The 23,258-nt window shown below is 37.4% G+C and overlaps 1 protein-coding gene across 5 annotated transcripts in view; it reads right to left on the reverse strand.

Annotated features, from left to right (window-relative positions):
• The window catches only part of CNTN5 (contactin 5), a 643,809-nt gene that overhangs the window by 23,024 nt on the left and 597,527 nt on the right, over positions 1–23,258 (reverse strand). For 4 of the 5 annotated variants that reach the window (XM_057399799.1, XM_057399798.1, XM_057399804.1 and 1 more), the window contains 4 exons: positions 15,659–15,817; positions 15,090–15,239; positions 5,355–5,425; positions 4,113–4,347 (listed from right to left, as the gene is read on the reverse strand). In XM_057399799.1, the coding sequence (XP_057255782.1) occupies positions 4,113–4,347; positions 5,355–5,425; positions 15,090–15,239; positions 15,659–15,817 (615 nt within the window). The remainder of the gene's footprint in view (positions 1–4,112; positions 4,348–5,354; positions 5,426–15,089; positions 15,240–15,658; positions 15,818–23,258) is intronic. The other variant, XM_057399803.1, reaches the window with a different exon arrangement.

Here is a 23,258-nt window from a genome sequence, read left to right on the forward strand (position 1 = left end):
TAAATGAAGGTGTCCTGTAATAATTATCTACAATTAAAAAGGTCTTTCTCAGCATCCAAATTGATAAGGGCAATCAGCAACTGACCTCTACTTTGACTCCCAGTTTCTGAAATGCCCTTTTCTGAAATGACATAGAACCCAAGGATATTCTTTTTTATCCAAACACTGGTATTCTATTTCCTGATATGTTATCGCATCATCAGCATGCTATGACATCCAGCCATTTTTACTTTCTTTTCTATCCTATGTAGTTTATACTTTGTCTAGTCATGCTTGCTAAAGCAAGCCTACCAGACATCATTCTTATCAGTACAGCCTTTTTCATCTTCTTGCAAGTACACTTTCACAGTCTCATATTTTCTTTTCCATTGCTATATTTCCAATTTTTCCAGTTTTCCTCTTCCAGTGAATTAAAACCACACATAGAGATTCCATATGATTTCCCTGACACTGAAAGCTTGTATTAGTAGTCTTGGCATTCTTAGCCACTCAGTATTTAAATGGAATGTAGTCATCAAGAAAAAATCTCCAAAGAATATATAAACGTGAAAACAAACAGTACCTAACACTGCTTTTGTTAATGGTTTTATTTTCAATAACTTATGCCTTTACAATTTTCATTCTCTATGGGTCACGCTCATCTGTGCCTTCACAGCAGTGCTTTGTTTCAGTACACTCTAGCTTGAGCCTGATACCATTCTTTTCCTGGCAGAGAGTACAGTCAGAAGGCTTGTCCCTGCTGTTTATGATCCTTTTCAGTGTTAGATTTGCACATTGCAGCCTTTCTTCTGGCAGGCAGCCTAGCTTGCTGTGCTCCCCATGTGTTCTGGTGTCTCTTTCTGTTAAAGGGTTCCTTCATGAAAGGTTCAGGCTTGTCTTTCCCTGGTGCTTTAACATGTCTGTTGTGTCCTTCTGCTTTCTTACTGAAGATAATTGCACATCTTTTTTTTTCCTATCCTGCATCTTCTGCATATCATCCTCATTCCCTGTTCAGAACTGGTCCTTCGCTCTTGTTATCTCTTTTACTTCACTAAAACATCTGACTTCCACTTTTCTTCTTCTCTCCTTGATTGTTTGCTTTCTTCCTCTGCTAAGGTCTCCAGGGAAGATCCCTTCCAGCTTTTCTACTGAATTAAGCTATCTTTTCCAGAGGGTCACATTAGCCTTTTTTCCTCCTGAATTATCTAACTAGCTTTGTACAACAGAATGCGTCTCCATTCTCTATTCTTCAGTTCTCTATTCTTCAGTTACATTCATCTGCGTCTTTAGGTCCTGGATAATCTCTCCCATGAGGTGTATCTTAGTGATGTTTCCTATGAAGTCAAAAGGCCAATGAAGGAAAAGACATGTCTTAAACCAACTATAGCCAGTCATATTTTTTCCCCACTCTAAGTCTGGGTTATCACCATCCTTGATCCTTCAGTAATGATTTGTGTCATATTATCTTCTAAACATCTGACTTAGAGACAGAGGTAAAAGTGTTAGCCTCTCTATTTACTTATGAAAAAGTGCTCAGTGTTTGGCTCATGTTTTCTGAGGTTGTTTTTTAAGCCTCTTGCCCCAGTCAGAGACTCTTTATAAACAGAGGGAAGCCAGTTGTGTTCAGAGAGGGAAACATTTTATTCAATACCACCTCCCAAGCTGCTTGCCTAGGCACAGCTCAGCACCACCGTGAACGGGCTCTCAATGTAGATCAGAGCATACAATATGTAGTCACAGTCATACAAAAAAGAGAGAATTTTTTCCTTGTCCAGAACCTGTCCTATGGAAACTCTTGGTTTTATCCTGTGTGCACAGGCAACAGGTTTTAGACTTCCTTACACAAATGAGCTATGCCAGTAAACAACTCCAGATCCATCTGTAGGTGTGGGAAACGTTTTAATATGTAATATAAAGTTTCCTTAACTTTTAATAGTTTTATCCTAGGCCTTTATTCTAGATGTTTGCAGAGGAGTGAATTGAGTGTATTATGAAAAGCAAGTAAACTCAGGGTTTGCTAGATCAGCCCTAGGACCATAATATATTGTACTGTCAATCTTTATTTAATATCTCCTCTTCAACAGGAATCATTGGGAAAAAGTACCTTCAGTTGTTTAGCTTCTTAAGTGTGAAAGTCCATGCCTCCTTCAAAACAAGCTCCCCCTTTTCTTATATATAGCAAGCTGAAATGTCTATTGTCCTCAGTGTCCATACTGCCAAGAACGTGGGTATAATAAACTCTTTTGTCACTCCTTTAAATTTCCAGTGTATCACCTAGGGTTATTCTGGAGAAAAGCTTTTTATAAATTAATTTAGCACTGTATTGTCACAGCATCCCATATTTTTTCCTCAAATACAAGTCTTAGAAAATATTTAGCCCCATACAATTCCTCTTACCAAAGGGAAGTCTAATGTACAGACACACACAAAGACTGAATTAGCAAAGTTATGATGGGTAGGTACTTTCAAGTAACCGAACTATAATCAGGAAACTTGTTTCCTAGAGACAGCCTCTGAGAGTGTCAAAGGTTAATTTTAATAATTCTATTAACTTAATTTGTAAAGTTCATATTTTTAAAATAAATGTTAGAAAAAACAATATATATATATATATATTACTGATTATGCCTTCTCCAGTCTTGTCCAAAAAACAAGCTAAGGACTACTTAGTACAATTACGTATTCAACTTTTTTTAAAATAGCTTTTGCTATTTAAAAGAAATCCATTAAGGTTTTGTCTCCCCTTGCAAAACCCTGTCTTTTCTGAACTTTCTGATTAGAGTATGAAATTTTTAAATAATAAAAGCATCACCACTGGTATCACAATATCATTTTCCATTGAGGAACGTCAATGAGGGATGTCAGCTGTAAAATTTCCAAGTTGAAAGGGGCAATTTTTACATTTTAAAGTGTAATTGTTTTCAAAGTAATATGAACGCTTAGTAATGCTGATCCAAACAGTGGAACACAAACAAATTACTGGAACTGCTTTTAGCAAAAACAGCATTTCCAACCTCTGTAATTAATATGAGAGAAGAGCAGTATATAATCTGTACTTCATCATGGCTCCAAAATGACACATTTATTGTAGGCTAATATAAAATAACATTTAATGGTTTCCAGCTTCACATGAAATGCCATTATCTTGACACTACATTTTTGTAGATATATTATGAAATTCATCCCATCCATCTGTACTTACTCTTTTAACAGGAGACATTGGGATAAATCAAAGATGGCATAGTAAAGAAGAACTGAAGTATATGACTTGCAGTAATGGAACTGCTAAAATGTTCCCGTGGATAACATTTATTTACCATTTTTGTGTATGGAAATTTCCAAACACTGGCCTCTGTTAATAGTCAATACAGAACAACTCTGTTTGCTAGTATAAATTTGATTTGTTTTGTCTGGGTTTTTTATTTTTCTTGTTTTTTTTTTTTAATTTTTCTTGCTTTTTTTTGGTTTGTTATTTTTTTACAAAATCCTGTTGAGTGTCATACCAAGCTAAAACAGAAATTTTCAAGAAATATAAGAAATATTTTTCATTTGTTCTTCTGAACTATTACAGCAATTCAAATTGAATATTTAGACATTAATACAAATTCAGAACTTTTATACTAATTAACTAAAAAGAGAAAACAATAGAAAAAATAAAAATAAGAAAAAAAATTGTACTCTGCAATTTTTGGTATTCATTAACCAGGTAATGAACATTGATAAGTGAATTTATTTAGTCTTTGAGCTGTTCTCTGATTAACCCATCAAAAATTATCATGAACTGCAGAAACATTAGAAAATATCAGCCCTTCTTTGCTCATTGTTAGAGCAGCCCATCTTAAAGTTAAGACTTCAGATTTCATATTAGGGATGAAATTTTATTAAAACTTTTGGTTTTTTGATTAGGACTGATGTGTCTTGATGTCTTTTCCTAACCTTTCTCACTTGTTTTCTGGGGAACCTTGGCAAATCAGTTCACCTCCTTCTCTGCAAAGCATGCTTAATGTTATATAGCACTTCTTCAAAGAATTTTGAAACTGAAGATTGAAAAAGCATAGTATAACAGAACACATTATATAAAAAATAGCTTAGTATAGTTCATAGTATACAAGTTAACTTCATGTTGAACTGACCTCCTTCAGCTGAGCAGATGACCACAATAGGGCTGAAGGGACCATCTCCTTTGTTGTTGTAAACACCAACCTTCACCTCAAAAGGAGTCAGAGGTGGCACACTTTCATCTCTGTAGATGAACTTTGAGGCATCTGAAGATGTCACCATTTTTTCCTTCCAGCCACGTGTTCCATTGGGTCTGAAGGCTACAATATATCCAAATCCTTGTCCATTCTGAAACTCTTCTGACACTGGCTAAAAAAATAAAGTTCAGGTAATGATCAGATTTACAAAGAAGCCACAGAGTGGTTGCCCATAATCTGGCTGCTTGTGCGAGAATGATCCCTTACAGTTGCATTATAGGATTTTACTCTTCCACTAGGAGAGTTGCTGCTGTTTATGGTTATAGACTATAAAGCAAATCTGCTCTATCAGTTGTTTCAGCTAGCTGGTGTAGGAGAAGACAAATATGCCAACGGAATACAGCCTTTTAAGATGTCTTAAAATTCACCATTTTAAGCAGTTAGAATTCCATGTGTTTCTTACTATCTGAATCTCTCCTAAAGTTGGCTAGGCTAAAATGTTTATCATTAAAATCCCATGTCCTTATTTGATGTAATTGTTCTTGGGTTTATACGTATGTATATGTACATTTTCTGAATCTGAAACTTTATAATGAATCTAGAAGTTTTGAAAAGTCCTCAAGAAAAGTCTCTGTTCTCCTGCATCATTTACGATTAGCAGAGAAAGCAATTCCTGCAGTTGCCCACTAATGCAGTCACGCATCTGCGTTTTATCTTGTATCACAAATATCTTCTCAAAATAAAGGTTTATTTCAAGTCTTTAGTTTTATATTTTTACTAAATGCTTAAACCAAATAATTCTCAAGTTAAAAAAAACAAAAACAAAACAAAAACAAAAAGCACAAAACAGCTACAAGGCTTTCCTTCTATTCCCATAGCTATTATTTCATCTAATGTAGCATCTACATAAGATCCAGAAAAATAAAATCAACCCAAGCAGTAGACCAGGAAGAAAAGATTTAATAATTAGCACAGCTATTGAGCTGCACTATATTGTCCTCTACTCAAACCACATGAAAATGCACATTGCTTCAAAACTTTAGAACATATTTAGAGAACAGTATTTTGTGTTCATGTCCTGCCAAGATTTGATGTAAGGAAACCCCAGTACACTACTCTTTACTTTGCCCTCAAAGAAGTAAACATGAAACAAAGCCTTTAATCAGAAAAGTCCCTTACCTCCCATGCTATTACTAATTCATGTCGCCTTCCACTTCTGCCACTTACATTAGCTGGAGGTGTCTTTGGAACTGTGAGCAAAAAGGAAAAACAAAAAAAACCAAAGCTAAACAAAACAAAATGTCCAAGTTATTAAAGTTTTCCCCATAGTAATAAGTCGCTGAAGCAGATATAAGGCTGTTAAATCAGAACAGAAATAACAAACATAGCAGTCTGTGGTCAAGAAAATTTGCTCAAGTTTCATTTCAGAGCTACAGTCAAGCTGGTAAACTCAAACAAAGCATCAGCTAAGAAGACAAATAATACTGAAAAAAAGCTGCTTAAGTAGGATGCCTTCTGCAGCTTAGTCAGAATTTTAATATACAGATCATCTAAGAGGCAAACCAGGAACTATCTTGATAATATTTATATTTTTTGAATAGACAACTCAAAAACAAATGTCAGGGAAGAGCTTGACATATTTCAGACTTCAAGTAAAGTCTTAGGCCACAAATGGTATATCTCTACTGTTTCCCAGGTCATTAGGGATTTTGAATGTCAGTTCTTGCAAATCTTTCTTGTATGCTTTATCGGGAAGGCAATTTTCAGAAATTTTAAAGTAACCATGCTTAAACATCCTCTATCATTTCTTTCATAAGGCTGGAATCAGTACTACACAGTTCTTTAAAACTGAGGCTACAATTATGGTTTTAAAAGCACATATGAGCAGCTGATGAAATTCTTTAAAAGTAATTATAATTATCACCAACAGTGTGAATTTGGTTATCATATTTTGCAAAACTAAAAATCTTAATTGTTCCACTGGAGTTGTATAATTTCTTTTATCTTACTTAGTGCTTTCCAAATGATTAATGTTTTGATATCATTTGCTTTCTTTATTTGATTAAATATGTCCTAAGTGAAAAACTTTCTCTTTTCTTCTTTACAGCAGTACATAGGTCATTGGTAGAAACACACTGTGAGGCATTAACTGAGAAAGAGTGTTCTCTTTAGCTGATTTATTGTGTAGCACAGTGCCTTTGAACTATGCAAAGAAAAATACATTTAAATAAATGTTCAGTACTCTTTATTTTCCATGTTGATCATTAACAAATTAAGATCAATGAAAGTGTAGTTTTTACTAGATCCTGGAAGTTCACATAAAATTTCAGAATTCATTTGTGTATTATCTGTTTGAACTCTGAACTCCCCTTTAAAGAACCTAAGTGCTATTCTGTTTTTTTACATAAATGTTGCAGACCCACAAAGCTTATGAATTGCTTCTGATTTACATTTTATCTGTGTTCTTTTCCTTCCTTAATTTAATAAATAAACAAAAATAATCAGTGTGCAACAGTGGGATGAATGTTCTACAGTGAAAAGATGCAGATGAAGAATCATCTGTCTGTTATTTAACAAGCAAAAATTGTGAGGCCATCTCTAATGGAGCATATTTAAACCTTGTGTAGCACCCATTTTTCTCTTGCCTTTTAAGAGATTTTTTGGGGGTAAGTTATAAAGTTATAAAGATGAAGTTTTTATGTAGGTGCCATGTTCCTGATGAGAGAGTATGCTGTACTCCTTTGAAGCACCCAACATGATGGGCTTATTTAACCTGCAGTGTCCTCCTTCTAGAGTTTTCTTATTAACAGTTTTGCAGACTGAAGACCTATTTAAATGAATAAATGTTACAAGAATAAAACTGTCAAAACGATGGATTTCTTTTGCACCAAACTAAAATGTACATTCACACAGTGAAACTCTCTCAAATGAATAACCATTAAAAGAATAAATGTGTCAAAGGAATGAATTTCCTCTGCACTGCACCAAAGCAGATTATACACACTTAGAGGAGGACATTTTGAAATAAGTAACTATTAAGAGAAGAAAACTATTAAAAGAAAACAGTTTTTGCAAGGCACTGAGCTTATATACTAGCAAACCTTTCAGCAGCATCACCTTTATATCAGTGCTATATCTGAATTTACTTATTCATAGCCTACGTTTATTGCCATGCAATTAGTGACTTTCCAGTCTTTAAGTTGTTAATTCTCAGCAGTGACACTCATGGAGATGCACTTGCACCAAAGCATGATGACTAAACTTGGCTCCTGGACAGGATCCATTGAGCCTGGGGAATGAGGACATTAGGAACTCTTTTCTTTAATGTTTATCAAAGCTGAGAAATTCAGTATCATTTCTTCTGGATAAATACACCCCAATTAGTAGCAAAGAGCTCTTTGTGTATTAGTATGTCTCATTTAACAAGAAGATGAGAGAACATCACCAACTGGAAAATAAATGTTTCCTTTGCTTAAAACTGGTCCTTAGGATCATAAAATGTGACTATGCTTAGCTTGATCATATGCCTGTGATTCTGATCAAACCCTTCTCATAAGCCCCTTTGTCAGCTACCTATTCTCACCTGTCTCCTGTTTTATTCTTAGACCATAAGCCCTTTGGGATCAGGTCATCTCCTCTTTTTATTTGTTTCTGCAACCACTTGCAATGCTGCGAGTTAAAATCCAGGTCTCTTTGTTGTTCCGGTAATGAGAACAACAAATAGTCACTAAAACCTCTGCTCTGAAAGACACAGTTACCAGATGTAGGTCAAAGTAAATAATGTTGTATGCCGGCACAAGCTGATGTTGAAACATCCACTTGAGACAAACAAACAAAAATCTTGAAATGGTCCTGCCAGGAGTTTGATTTAAACAGAAACAGCAGGGTTTTTTTTTTATTGTGTTTGCATTTCCATGGAAGTACCGTGATATACTGAAAATGAAAGTGAAATTAAGCACTATTAAAACTTATAACCCCTACACCAAACAAAAAAAAACCTTCAAAATTTTGCCTAAGAGCAGGCACAAAGAATGTAGCCCTCAGCAGTCCTATGGAGCATTTGACAATATGCTTAAACTATTAATGAAGGAAAGGTGATATGGAAAGGTAAAGTTTATATATGAAGCTGAGGCAAGTTGTTTAATAATTCAGGCATATCTTATGCATGAAAAACTGTGGTGTTTGTTTAGGACAAAATGTATGCACAGAACTAGTGTTGCTGAGGGCTTTGTGTATGGGAGCAGTGGTTATAAAGTGCAGAAAAGTGCCGATAATGCCACCTACGTGTAAAATTCAAACTGTACCTGTTTTTAAACACAAATGCCTATGTTTCATTCATTATAATGTCAGAATGAAATATATAACAATTTTCAATATTTTGCCCAAAAGCAAGTACCCAAAATCTTTGATTGAGCTCATCTTTACGGTCTACCAGAACCCACAGTTTTCATTGATAAATAAAAATAAGGGCAGAGTGAAGAGAGAGGAACTTTTAGAACTAGTTTAAACACAAGCAGAGAGCAGTTTTCAAAATGTTGGACACAGTGGAATGCTTGAAGGGAAGCTAACATCCACCCCAAATATTCATGGTTTCATAGCTATGATATTAACTACCACTTCCAAAATCTTACCCAAACCTTACGAATTTCAAAGTACAAATGGAGTTTGAAAACTAGCCCTCTTAGTTGTGGATAATGTGTGGTTTAGAAGGAAAGGGTTTGTTGCAGCACTTCATGTGAGGACCAAAGCAACAGCACATTCATCAGTATTTTCATAGAATCATAGAATCACAGAATCGTTAGGGTTGGAAAGGACCTTAAGATCATCTAGTTCCACCCCTCCTGCCGTGGGCAGGGACACCTTACGCTAAATCATATCACCAAAGGCCATTTTCTTCTCAGTTCTTTTCCTTTCTATATAGATTTTATATATTTGTGTGTGTGTGTGTGTGTGTGTGTATATCTGTCTCCTATTGGTATCTCCTGCAGTACACATCTGGAAAACAGAGATGATAAGTGAAAACCCTTTCAATGTGTGAAGGCCAGCCCTCAAGTTCACACCCTCCCACGAAACATTTCACATCTCATCTGTTCAGGAATGCAAAACCTGCTAGCATCTCAGAAGTGGATAATACACTCTATTCAACTAGTGGAAAACAGGGATGCCCCAACTGGTCTCAGGATCTGCATTTCCTTTCTCACTTCATCTGTGTTTTTAATATTAGTAGTTTAGTAGGGGACAGAATTCAGTTCTATTCACTGATAATCCTGTCATGTGTCATCTGTGTCTGAATAGCCTCCAGATCCCCACATACAGGACTGAAATCTCAAAAGCTATTATATATATGCCAGAGAACCAATTCCTTACCCTTCCTGTTATTCTTTTGGCATCACACACATTTTGATTGTTTGCCAATATATAGTGCATATTATATTGAGCCTGCAATAGCATGCATTAGCAGCCTATTGTTTCTAAATATACCCATGCAGTCATGGGTATATCCTCCTTTGTTTTTCTCTATGGAAAAGCACATTTTCTAGTAGCCCATGTAATCATCTCCAAATGTCACATATACAGGAGGTTATTAATTATTTTTTTAAGAGCAAAAAATACTTATGACAATGGGAAAAGCTGAAGCTTCTTTTATACAGGTCACAAACAAAGAGAGCACCACTCCCAACAACAGAAGAACCCTAAAACAAAGTCAGTCTAAACCAGGTATCTTTCTTTTTTTTTTCCCCTGGACAGAGGCCTTTCCTGTTACACTATGAAGAAATTCTAGCTGAAAGTAAGTGCGACATAATGGAAAATAAGAGCTTATTAAAGATAAAGCCTGAGTATAACCTGTTACTAATAGAGTGCACTGCATCATTGTTACCTTGTAAAATCAAGTTTGCATGCATGATTAGCAGGTTAAACTTTGATTCTACTCAATTTCTCTCTCCCCATGTTTTCCCATGAATAGATAATGTAATTGATGCTTTGGCCCCAGGCTTCAAATGACCGACTGCCTTAGTGGAATGCCAGACATGTTTAAATTCATGTTATTGGTTCTTTTCACCTTGTGGACCTGTAAAATATGTATCAAGGCTAGAACTGACAGAAATGCAGCAGCTGGCTAAAAGTTAGATGTGCCAGAAAATTGCAGTATTATCCATTCTGATGAAAGTAGCTATGAAAAGCAAACATGTTAACTAAATACGAACTAAGTAATAAGATTAGAATTTAATTAGAAAATTAAAGCAAGTGGAAACCTGTTTATTATTCTGTTGATTTCCTTATAGCATCCCTAGTATTGTTTTCATGGGTATTTTTAGATAATGGTCTAATATGAAACGTTGCTCTCATCATGGGGAAGAAGTGATAAAGTAAGCGAGGTGTGGGGAGAGAAAAAGCCTTCAGTCTCCAGTCAAATTAGCTTGTGCCATTAAATTAAAGATGACAATTTCCACTTAAGTATAAAATACGGGAAGCAGAATCACAGATTTGCTGCCTCTGTGGGCTGTCTACACAGTTATCATTCAGCCTGGTGGATCTCAACTCTCTTTTAAGCATGAGACACAGTCACCTTCTCCACTGGGGGACTGGTATTTCAGGAATTTTACCCAGTGCAGGGCAGCCTACCTGTTTTCACTTGTGGGGCACATCTGTGATCACTGAAAATTGCCAGGTTGCTCTGCCTGGGTCATAAGCAGAGAGACTGATGCCATGTTCTTTCTGAAATATGTCCTTTCAAGTATATGTCTTTTACAACTTGAAAGCTATGGTATTAGAACTGGATCCCATGTTAACAGAGATTTTCCCTTGAAGCCTTCAGATAAAAATAGGTATTAGAGGCATTCTGAAAAAATAATGGATGACTGGGTGCACCAAGACAGATATTAATGTGCTAATCTGGAAAACCAGATATGAAATCCAGAGAAAACTATTATTAGATTTCCTGTTGGCATCTGAAAACTATACCAAGGGTGATAATTCACACAGTCTCTGTCTCAGAGGAGAGAGCCAAACAGGATCTGCACTTTGGGAATGTCTGAAGATCAGGAAAAAGTGGCTGCTTTTTTATTTTATTTTTTTAGCAAAAAAATGCTTCTGCTGAAACATGTCCTGATTCTATGATTCTATGAAGTCATTTCAAAAGTGCCATAAAAATAATAAGCAGCATGCTCTTTTGCAGAGAACTGTATGTGTAACAAGTTGTTTGATTTGTTTTTTTTGTTTTTTATTAATGGTTCTTTGTTTAAAGCAGAGTCCATTGTGTTCTGACTTCACAGCTCTTTGCAGATTCTAACAAACTGGGAGATTATGTCTTATTGTAACTCCCATCTTCTCATTCCCTCTATAGAATATTGCATCTACCTTTTCTACAAAAAAAAACAAAACACCAAAATAACCAACGGAAACCCCCAAACCATTCAGAACTGAAACAGAAACCAAATCTTTTCTTACAGAAAGTCTTTTGAAATTGAGGTGATGGCTACAAACTTCTGCTGTTCCATGCCGTGTTAAGCAGGCACACCAAATAAATTCAGTTTCAATTTCTCTGAAGGCTGTTGAGTTGTTTTACTGGCAGCTGTCTGGATTTCGGTGTCATACTACAAAATGCTCCCTTCTAAAATGACATTTGTGCAGCTGTAAATCTGGTAGCAAAAAGCTATTCCTAACTGGGAAGCTGAAAGTGCAAGTAAGCAACTAGTGTCCCATTTTTCCTATTTGAACTAATGTGTTGCTGATTTATTATTCAGGAAGGCCTGTATTGTTATCAGCTACATTGCTGTTTATCAGGAGGACCCCCACATACTGGAGTGCAGATCATTGCCACTTGAGTTTAAAACTGTTCCTTCTGGTAGCAGCAATAGTGGAGTATTACCCAGAAATTAATGCCAATCACTGAGTGAAAATACACTGTACACTGCATGCTTTGTCTGTCCCAGGATTACTATTTCATGAATAACATATGAAGACAGGCTGAGAAAGCTGGGGCTGTTCAGCCTGGAGAAGAGAAGGCTGCGTGGAGACCTCATAGCAGCCTTCCAGTATCTGAAGGGGGCCTAGGAGGATGCTGGGGAGGGACTTTTCATTAGGGACTGTAGTGATAAGACAAGGGGTAATGGGTTAAAACTTAAACAGGGGAAGTTTAGATTGGATATAAGGAGGAAATTCTTTCCTGTTAGGGTGGTGAGGCACTGGAATGGGTTGCCCATGGAGGTTGTGAATGCTCCATCCCTGGCAGTGTTCAAGGCCAGGTTGGACACAGCCTTGGGTGACATGGTTTAGTGTGAGGTGTCCCTGCCCATGGCAGGAGGGCTGGAACTTGATGATCTTAAGGTCCTTTCCAACCCTAACTATTCTATGATTCTAATTCATTTTTACAGAGGTGAAGTTGCAGTGATTGTTCAAAGGAATGCTAAAAATGGATGTGCATGAAGACTTTCATTAGTGTTGTAGGAATGTGTTATAGTAAATACAGCCTTTGTTCGATAAACACCGGGAAAGAAAAAGAAGAAACCTAAAAAACATGACAGCTAGAGGAAATCTGACATTTTCAAACCTCAGTTTATGAAAAGAACATTCACTCACAAGTTAAATATATCCGGCTGATTGATATCCAGAACCATCCTTTCAAACACAGGGAACATACTCATATATGTGAAAAAACATAATCCCTATTACAGGATAACATAATCCCTATTACAGGATAAACTTTTTCCAGAATATTTTTGTTCCCTGTGATAAGTACCCCCTGAATAAATAGAAAGTCATTCAAACATTTGGGTCTAGAAGTATTTTCACTTCCAATGAAATATGGAACAAAATCAAGGGAAGAAAAATGGTGGTGAAATAAGAGGGTTTTTTTGAAAATCATTTGAGATGAAAGTAGCTGGTGGTTTTTATTTCATTTCCCTTTCCTTCTTTTCTTACAGAACAACATGTGTAGCATCTGAATTTTCTGCTATATAGTTACCAAGTTTCACACTGTGGGGAGCTTTCAGAAGATGAGGAGGATAGTTGGAAAGAAAGCATGCTTCCACATGCATGAAGGGGAATCAAATCACTTCAGTGCAGTTAGGTGATTGCACAGTGAAATTTAATATCAGCCAGCAACTACACAGTTATTTGAAGTAAAAAAAAAAAAGTCTTAATACAACTGAAGATAGGTTTGTTAGACTTCATCTGAAACAGCGCAGCCAGTTCTGGGTACCACAATGAGAAAGACATTGATTGACTAGAGGAGGTTCACAGGAGGCCACTGGAATGGTGGGGCTGGAGCATTTGCCTTGTGAGGAAAGGCTGGGGAAGCTGGTTCAGACTTGTTCAGTCTTGAGCGGAGATGGCTTTGGGGGTGCTAACAGTGCCTATGGGGAGGTCACTGAGGAGACAGAGATGGGGTCTGCACAGTGGTGCAGGGTGGGACAGTGGGAGAGCAAGAGACAGTGGTCATAAGTTGATATATGGGGAGCTCCAGCTGGATATATTGAAATTAAAATCACAATGAGATTAGTTAACTGCTTGCACAGGTTGTCCAGAAAGGATGTGCAATCTCCCTCCTTGGAGGTTACAAAGACAACACTGGACAAAGGCCTGAGCAATCTGCTCTGAAGCCAGTTTACCCAGCTTTGAGCAGAAGGCTGGACTAGAGATCTCCCAGGATCCCTTCCAGCCCTGATTATTCCGTCAATTCTGTGGTCCTGTCTAAGAAAACCAGCCTGAAAATTCTGCTGTGAATGTGAATGGCATATACACAGACTGGTGAACTATGGAGCTGAGGCAGAGGATTAACATACCTTAAAGGATAAGAATTTTATTTCAGAATGCGAGAGGTGGACACATTTTGGCATTGCTACTTGTAAGTCTTACAATCTGCCTTAATGAGAAGAAAGAGTGCAACACAACTGCTGTATTTGTCCAGAATAGTCACAACTACAAAATCAATTACACTTTCAAATTCAAGGGGAATCTCTGAATTTGGCACTCTTCTATTAGGTATGATCAACAAAATACTTACAAATTATTCATCTGAAGAAACATCAAAATCAAATCAAAACTCTCTAGGCCTCCTAAATAACAAAGAATAAAGAATAATCTGAAAGTCTTCTGAGATGCAGTTCTCTTTTGAGGCTTTATTCAAACCCTCTCTCTATCTCTTTCTGCCTCTTAAACTGTATTTCTGAAGCTGCCTAAGGATATTTCTCAGATTCCCAATCCCTCTTTTTGTCTCTTCATTCTGCCCAAGTTACTTACAAGGATTGCAAGCTTTGTGAGACCACTGCAATTTTCCTGAGTCCCAAATAGGATGCAAAACATTTTTCCCGGGCTCTCACAGTACCATCCCAGTTAGAAATACAATGAAATTTTTTTAAATGCAGTAACAATTCATGGTAGAGTGTGCATGACAAAGAAACGCTTGGAGCACAAGATACTTCATATTAAGCTGCTTTCCATGACTTTCCCCTCTTGCTGAAAAAAACTCTGTGCACCTTCAAGTAAAGAAGTTACGAAAAATAAGGAGGGAAAGACTGCTCAGGAGCAGTTGTTTGAAGAGACTGAAAAACAGCCTACAGCTGAAGCAGTGGAAGCCTGCTACAGGGCAGGCAGCAATAGCTTAAACGTAAACCAGATGAAAAGTAAAGTAGTCTGGATGGAGTAAGACAGCAGAGAATGGGTTTATTTGACATTTTTGTTTACTATCAAAATAATAATTTAAATAAGATATTATTTAAAATAATTAAACATTATTCCTGTAATTAAAACAAAATGGCTCCTCATTACAAAAAATATCACCCCGGAGCAGCGATTACTGAACACACAGAGGCGTACCAGGGAGAAGGGTATAGGCCTATTTTTATATATTTAAATATAAAAGTTCTTGTTTCTGATAGTCCTAGAAAATTAACTTTTTTATCCTCTTCTTACCTGCTTCATTGGTTCTGATCACTCGTGATGGTGTACTTGGGTCTCCAGTCCCAATTTTGTTGGTTGCTACAACTCTGAACTCATACTCCACCCAAGGGTTCAGTTCAACAGCCATAGCAGACTCCATGTCACCACTTATCACATCTGGAACTGGAGACAGTAAAGAAATGTGTAGTTCACTCAAAAATCTGAGGCTCACATGCAAGTGTCTCAATGGCAAGTGGACTCTGATATAATATTGCCGTTAGAAATGATAAACATCAAGGATCTAATATGTCATAAATCACAGCTAGGTTTTTGGCACTGTGGTACTCCTGAAAAGACACAGATTGAAAGATATAGGGGAGAGCTTTCTGCTTATTCACAGATGCAGCATGGCAGGTGTCTTTGTGTTGTCCTTTCAGAGCTGTTGCTAAGTAACATAAAAGGAATGAAAAAAGAAAGAAAAAAAAAAATCAGTGCTTTTAATTTGTCATTGTTCTATCTGTCCCTGCAGTTGCCAGTGGTTATTATTGTGATGAGCAGGAGTTTTGAACAGTTTAGTTGCTCTGTTTGAAAGTTTTTCTCACCTGTTTTTACTGTCTGCCAGCCAAGAGAAAATGGACTGCGTGCTTGCAGGTTGTAGAGGGAGATAGGGCTGTGATTGTCTGCCCCAGGACTCCAGGAGAGTGTTGCTGTTGTGTCTGAAATTTCCTCCACTATTACAACCCCTGGGGGACCAGGAGGACCTAGAAATAAAATGGAATAATCAAACAGACTACACCATCATCGCAGAGGAGCAGTAATAGTAGAGGAGATGCATTCTGTAGGGACTCCCTGGAGTTCAATATCCGTGAAATACAAGGGTTAAAATACAACTACATCACAGAGGTACCTCATTTCCATGATTTCTGCTGGTAAACTGTGATTGTTTCTACTGTTTATGCTGCATGGATGAGTATCAATTAACTTGTCAGAGTGACAGTGGAAGAACTAGAAATAGAAACAGATTAAAAAAAAGATAAATCCTCCAATCCTCCATTATAATTGTTCTGAACCTGAAATTAAAGGAAAAAATGAGCAACTTTAAAAGAAGCATCCAGGTTAGACTGAACAGTTGCAGTCACATCTTCTCTTTGTGTGAATATTGTCAGCATTTCCTTGTCAGCAGGAAAGACAAATAGTGATCGAAATGAAACACAGGTGGATTGCTTCTTGAAGAACAATAATATTGGTAATAACTGAATCAAGAATGCAGCATTAGTCCTTCTCAAATTCACTCATTCAGGGAAACCTCCTGAATTACTATCCTGCTGGAAGTACAGCTGTTTTGATTCAACTCTTTGATTTAAAGCTATTAAAACAAAAACAAAACCCAGACCCAAATATTTTGAAGGCAGATAGCTACTATGGGTCTATTAAAAACAAGCAAAAAAACCCACAACAACTTCTCACTTTAAAGAAATTAAAGGATTATTTATTCTACTTAGATGAACCAAATGAGAATATGCTAATCACCATTTGTACAGGCCATGTAACTCATCCAATAAGTGAGGCATGTGGTAACAACCATGACTTTGCAAATTAAAATGTGGCTGTAATGTCCCATTCCCACCCCAATTTTCTTCAATTCTTTCTGATATTGATATTACTGGTGTTATAAAACATTGTTCATTTGCACTTGCCAAACTAAATCAGTGGCAAGGTTCTCCTGGTTCAGGATCCTCTTCCAAAGTTGCTGTAACCGGATGTTTAGGGGAAAATGCGCATCTCTGTCATGGGTAAAAGCAGAATAAACATCTTTCTTCTGGTTTCTTTCATGTAGAAGCCTATATAAGTACTGAAGGGCAGGACTTAAAACTGCTGTAGTTTTAATGTTAATATTATTAATAGCTATATTTATTTATGAAAAATCTGGATTCTCTTAGCATCCAAAATCCTTCTGATTCTTTTCCGTCCTGTTGTTGAAGGCTGAAGTTTTGCTTCTGCTCCTACAGAGATGGTGGACTGTGGAATCAGAAATGCGCTACTGGAAACTTTCTCCCAGAATGAAACTGCAGGAAGGGTGGTGATAGAAACAGCTTTAGTAATAGAAAGCAACTGCTGTTACATTTTTGTAGAAGCCCAATGCTGCTTGTATGTAGCATGAGCTGTAGTGGAACAGGCCCTTTATATACCTCTGTTGCCACAACCCGTGATGAGTGGCGCAGTCCCACTTGCTGAACTGTCAGAGCTTAGCAACTGCAAATCAGGGTGGCAAAAACTCAGGTCTGGTGCAGCTGTAGCTAGGATTTCTGCATCATTGAGCTCAGCATTATTATATTTTAGTGCTATTTCATTCAATCAAATCTTTTGGTGGCTAAAATCCTTAGTTCATGAGTAGAAGCAAATTTATCTAAAAACAAAGGCTAAGAATCCCCATTAACAGAAACATTCTTAGTTCCTGTGATTTTTTTGCCATTTGCAGCTGCAAGCAGCTTTATATTTCCTCTGATATGCCTTCAACAAAAGCATGTTTACATGAACTGTGATAACAGTATGATCAGAGTTTTGTAATAGCTGGGCTCAGTAGCTTCAGAATTGAAAGAGACACTGAATCCTTTAAATGAGAAAGCAATTTACATTAGCCACTTTGCCTCTCTTTGCTTGACAGAGATCTACGAACAATTGACATTAAAATGTTGGAAATGCATGGTGTTTAGAAATAACAACAATAACAACAAAGACAAATCAATGTTTGAAATTCAAGGGATTCAATTCCTTCCATCCCTGGAATGGAAGGAATTCAGTGAGGTCTAGTATTATGGATGTATAATGGAAAAAGACTGGCTCCATCACACGCTGCAATTGCTTCACAGAAGCCCAGGAAACAAGTTTTTCCACTTCCGTGTATGGTGGTGAACAGCTTCAGTGCTGGGAGTCTCTTCTCTTCCCTTTGTTTGGGTGCGATCAGACTTGACGTTGATGCTGTAGATGCCTTTGGACACCTTGTGACTCTTGGCCTTCTGGATTCCCATCTTCATTTGCAGTTGAAATGACTTGTTTTTCTTCCCGGGAGTAAACGTGTCCTCTGCACTCCTGCCTTCCTGCCAAGTGTTTGCTGTTCTTTGATGGGAAGCACCAGGTCAGGCCTTCATCTCAGAATAGCAAGTCCTGGGGCTAATTTAATAAAATAGGGTGATCTTCAATCTCCATCATCTATTGTTTCAGGCTATCTGTTGATGTAGGAAAATATTAGTGAAATTTTTATTTGTAGCCATGAGGGAAAGTTTAAAGGAAAGCTGGGATCTTGATACAATCGTATGCTTTTACCGGGTTGGAGCCCTAGGTCTAGAATTATATCTTGGTCCCAAGCACAAACAAGATTAAAGGGAAATACTTTTTTACTTTTTGTCTACAACACTATTTTTCCCATGCACACTGAATGTTGTTAAAGAGTTTCTAGCCACTGTATTAGAGGCAAAAGAACAAACATCTTGCTTATATTAAAGGATGTAAAGTATACTTACACAGACATCTCCTGCTAAATTCTCAATACATTTTGTTTTCGGAGTTCTTTCATGTTTTTTAAACCTTTTAAGTGCATTCCTAGGCATGACAATGTGTCATTATGCTTTCTGAGATGTGCGCTCTGACACAGTCTGCAGGATGACTGCTAAAAAGCATTTTCATTTCCAACAGCAGGCGTTCTTGAAAGCAGATTAATAAAGGACAAAAGCCTCGGTGATGACAAATGTATGACAGTTAGCCAGGACCTGAGTGCTATGCAGATGTCACTCATTTTTGTAGAAATCTCATTAAATTTTATGCTTGGATGTAATCATTCATTGTGTCAGCCTGATGGCTAATGCAGAGAAGCTTTTCTCCCAAGGGCTGTGTTATTGTTCAGGATCTCTAAAACAATTTTTATTTGAGAATAGCCAATTGAGGAACAAATGCACAGTCTGCTCAAATGCTTCTCTGGAAACTACACAGAAAATGACTGGTCATAAATGCACTACAGGGCAGTCGACCTTCATAGAGAAGACATTTGGGGCTGCGATAGGCTCTTATGTGGCTCTCAGAGCACTGGAAACCCAGCATCAAGCATATTAACCAGTTACCTTCTTTCAGAGCAATTCCATAGATTGATGCTTCATTTCAGGACATGTGTGACTGCATTTTGGCAAACTTGTTTTATGTGCCTTTCTATTGTTGGAATGATCATCCTGAGAGGTCTTTAGACTACTTGCCATGGTGCAATGTTAATGTGAAAGTTCTTGAAAGATGATTACCGACAATTGCCTTAGCCAGTCAGTGAGGGAGTGCACTTTCCTGTGAATCCCAGAATGTGTGCTGCAGAACATGTGCTACTCCACTGCTGCCTGACCAGGTTAATTCTTACTTTTACCAAACAACTAAAAGCTTGAAATGTAAAAGCTCAAGAACACAGATTTCTTGACCTGAAGATTTTGCTTTCTGAATTATGAAGTGTACTGACTTGTCATCAGGAAGATGAAAGGTCAAGAAAAAAAGGAAGAGGTAGGAACTTCAGAATAACTGAAAGGGTGCTTGACAAAACGGGTGCTTGACTGTTGTTGCATAAATCCCTGTTGATGTGCCCACCTATGGCAGACGTGTTTGCACACGGAGGGGAAAAAGAGTACGGAGAGAAAGTTCAGTGTATAGTAAATGTGATAGGCACTATGGCTTTAGCGGATATACCGTATCCCCAGTCCCTCCACATGTGGTGTACCTGAGTAGTTTCTGTAAGATAGCTACATGAGGGTCCTGGGCAGATGGAAAGATTATACCCCAACCAGCAGCAGAAGAGACATGGAGGTTAAACTCAGGGCTGAAAGGGAAGAAAGAGAAGATACTGATATTCTAGCCTGAATACTCTTGACTCATTCAAAGGATGAGGGTCAGGAGAAATCCGTAGTGTCCTGCCTGAGAAGACCTTTCATGGTAAATGTATCATGCTTTGCTCCTTTGCCCTGATAACTTCTCTGCCTTGTACAAACCTAAAAATAGAGGATTTGTGCAAGGCAACTTAGAGAGCTTCTGACTGCTGTGAGCTTAGATGCCAGACCAGAACCTCTAAGCTGGATCTTTGTCTAGTGGGAGTTGTGACTTGACACAAAATGGATGGACAGTGCAGCAAACATGAACTGAAATTTCACCTCAGGAGGAAAAGCACCAGTAGCCTATCAATTGTATTGTGAATGGCATACCTAGCAGGTCCCAGACAGAGCAAGACCCTGAGTTTTAGACATGTCTCTTTCAATGGCAGGCTCTGCTGACTACCTTTAGCACTGTAGGGCATCATTTGCCAGAAGTTCCAATTCTGATGTGTGCTGCCCCCTTTCCTCTTTGCAGTCACAGTGCAGGCGTCAGCACTCCCAGCACTGCATCAGTCTCTTTCAGGCACTGTTTGTGAACATCGCATCCGATTTGTACTTTTGTAATTGTTTCTAGGCACTTTTTGACTGAAGTTACAGATATGAGTTAAGTTGAGGTTTCTAAAAAGTTTCTTAGAACAAAGGCTTTTTTTTAAAACTCCTAGAAAACCCCACAATTTTTTAAAGATAAGAATCTCTTTCCCTTTCACACCATTGAAGATATTATAAAAAAGGTCCTGTTACAAGATGAGATTGCTGGAAATGTTTTGGTCTGGAGACTGTAGCTTAAAGGGCTGACACTCCATCTAGAGTAATATATTATTTCGCAGTATTTTGTAAATGCTTAAGCTATACTGATATGCTGAATAGGGCCAAAGCACAGATCTGAACACACGCTATTATGTCGTCAGCCAGTCGCTATTGTAATTTTGACGCTGTGTGGTTATGACTTTCCCTGCCAATGCCTTGGCACATTTAATTGATTACCCTGGGCTGGGGCAGATTCCAGGAGGCAGCATGTCATGCATAACCTGTTCTGAGAAGAGTGGGGGACGGGGAATGCAGCTGTGTGGATGGGAACTCTGCTGTACCTATAGGTCTCAGGGAGCAGTAAACTATTATGGACATATTCTTTGAGTCCAATTAATGGGGTGTGTGCTTAGGGCATCTTCTTGGCCTCTGCTGCAGCGCAAATGTAATTTCAAAGACCAGCAAGAATATGCTGACCTTGTTTACGTTCCATTTAATAATGTTGTGTTTGATGGCCTTTAAACCTAAGTGCTTGTCTTTAAGTTTTATTGGCAACATCACAATTGAAAAGAGCAGTGTGGTCAACCTAACCAGCAGTTCCTGCGTTATATTTGCTCCAGGTCAGTGGAGTTCAGAGGAAACATTACTTGTCCAAAAATATATCATGCTAGTGGATTTCTTGCTTAGACTGGTAGTTTTGCCAGTCTACAAGATGTATAGTTTTAACCTCTTTTTTATTTTTAGACCACAAAATGTGTGCTTTTAAACCACAGATTGTAGTCACACAGGCTTTCATCCCTTCACACTACAGGAGTGCTCTTTGCTCAAGATCTTAAAGATTCCAGGCAGCTGTTTGATCTTGAAGTTCATTTTACTTACAGGATGTATGTACAGTGATCTAGTTAGCTTTTAGTGCACAGTCTTACAGTACATGTTATACATCCTAGAGGCAGGTTGATATTTAGCTTATTTTAAGGAATCTTCCTGCCATGAATGTTGTACTAATATTTGTATGGTTCAAAGGATTTTAATTAGCTTTGTATATTCTAATAAATTTCCAGGAGCGTACAACACTGATACAAAGAATTAAGAAGAATGGACATTATATTTTCTTCATCTAGAAAAGCGTAAAGTCTATTAACATTCATAACAGTAGAAAACACATTTTGAGCATTAAGAGCGTAAAAGATAGAGCAAACTGCAGCGAAAAAACTATCACTAAAATACACAGAAAATATCTGGCATCTAAATATACTAAAATCATTCAGTATAGCCCAATGAGATAGTATTTGAAACAAAATTAACTGTGTTAATTTTTAGAGATCACAGGTCTATTTCTAAGATGACTAAGACCACTAAATTATTTATCTCCTAAACAATATTTTATGATATATATGTAAGATATGAAATCATTTCTATAAATATTGTAATAAAATAAATACTAAAAGTACTAGATGTGCTGAAAGTCTTTTATATGATCAGTGAATATAAGGAAACATGCAGAAATAATTTTTCTTTTTCTTTTTTATTTTACCTCTTTTTGTTACAGAAGATGGCTCTTTTTGTTATTTATCATCTCAAATTAAAAAGATGAACAAACTGCCTGGCTACTGCATTACTTTAGTTTGCTTGCAAAGAGCTAGTGGTCTTTTTGTTTGCTATGCTTTCATAGACTTAGTTACCTTGTAGTGTCAACCTTTGCTACAGGTTACAGTTCACACTATTTACACTGCAGAAAGTCAAACATCAAATAAGTAATTCTGGGACTAGTACCCTTTGATCCTTTGCAAAACCAGGGATAAGGCTGCAGTGTAACTGGAACAAATGGATCAATCTGAAAGACAGTTTGGTAATTTGGAGGCAGCCTGGCTTATCCATACACTGGTTTAAGGCAATGTTTAATGCAGCACCTGTTTGAGTAGCATTTAATCAATGCTGCTTACTCTTTTGCCTATAATGTATTGTAAATCAGATTTGCAAGAATAATTTACAGACAGCACTTAAGTGATGGAATTCATTTGATGACTTAAAGTTACTAAACCCAGTAATTTATTATGATAAAAATCTTTCATTTGATTAGATAAATATTAAAATACTGGACGCTTGGTACTATTGATTAGGCACTGAAGCTTTGACAGATATAAAAAAAAACCTTTAAGTTCACAACCTTCTATTCCTAATTTGATCCTGATGATCTTAACACTAATGCGATGCAGGAAAGGGATAACTCTGAAAAATAACCTACACCGGTGTTTGTGGCACCACTATCATCGCTAGCAATATAGAGATTTATCTAGGAAAAATCCCTTGGTTCTAAATGTTTGAAGCACTGTCCCAGCCACATTAGACAACAGTATCATGGTAAACTTTGCAGTGATCCTCTAATCTGCAGGAAACTGCTGTTCTCAGAAAATGCTGCTGCACCAGGAGTCCTACCCACCTCAGTGCAGGTAAAAGGGATCTCTGCTCTTTACAGCCTACAGAGGAGCCTCACACTGGTCTTTGTGAAAGCATGTTAGACTCTCATGTGACATTCCCGACTCAAACTGTTTTTCTTTGT

Source organism: Pezoporus wallicus, unplaced genomic scaffold (genome assembly GCF_028554395.1).
Source record: "Pezoporus wallicus isolate ANWC-B61680 ecotype Strahan unplaced genomic scaffold, APGP_CSIRO_Pwel_v1 scaffold_6446, whole genome shotgun sequence".
NCBI lineage: Eukaryota > Metazoa > Chordata > Aves > Psittaciformes > Psittacidae > Pezoporus > Pezoporus wallicus.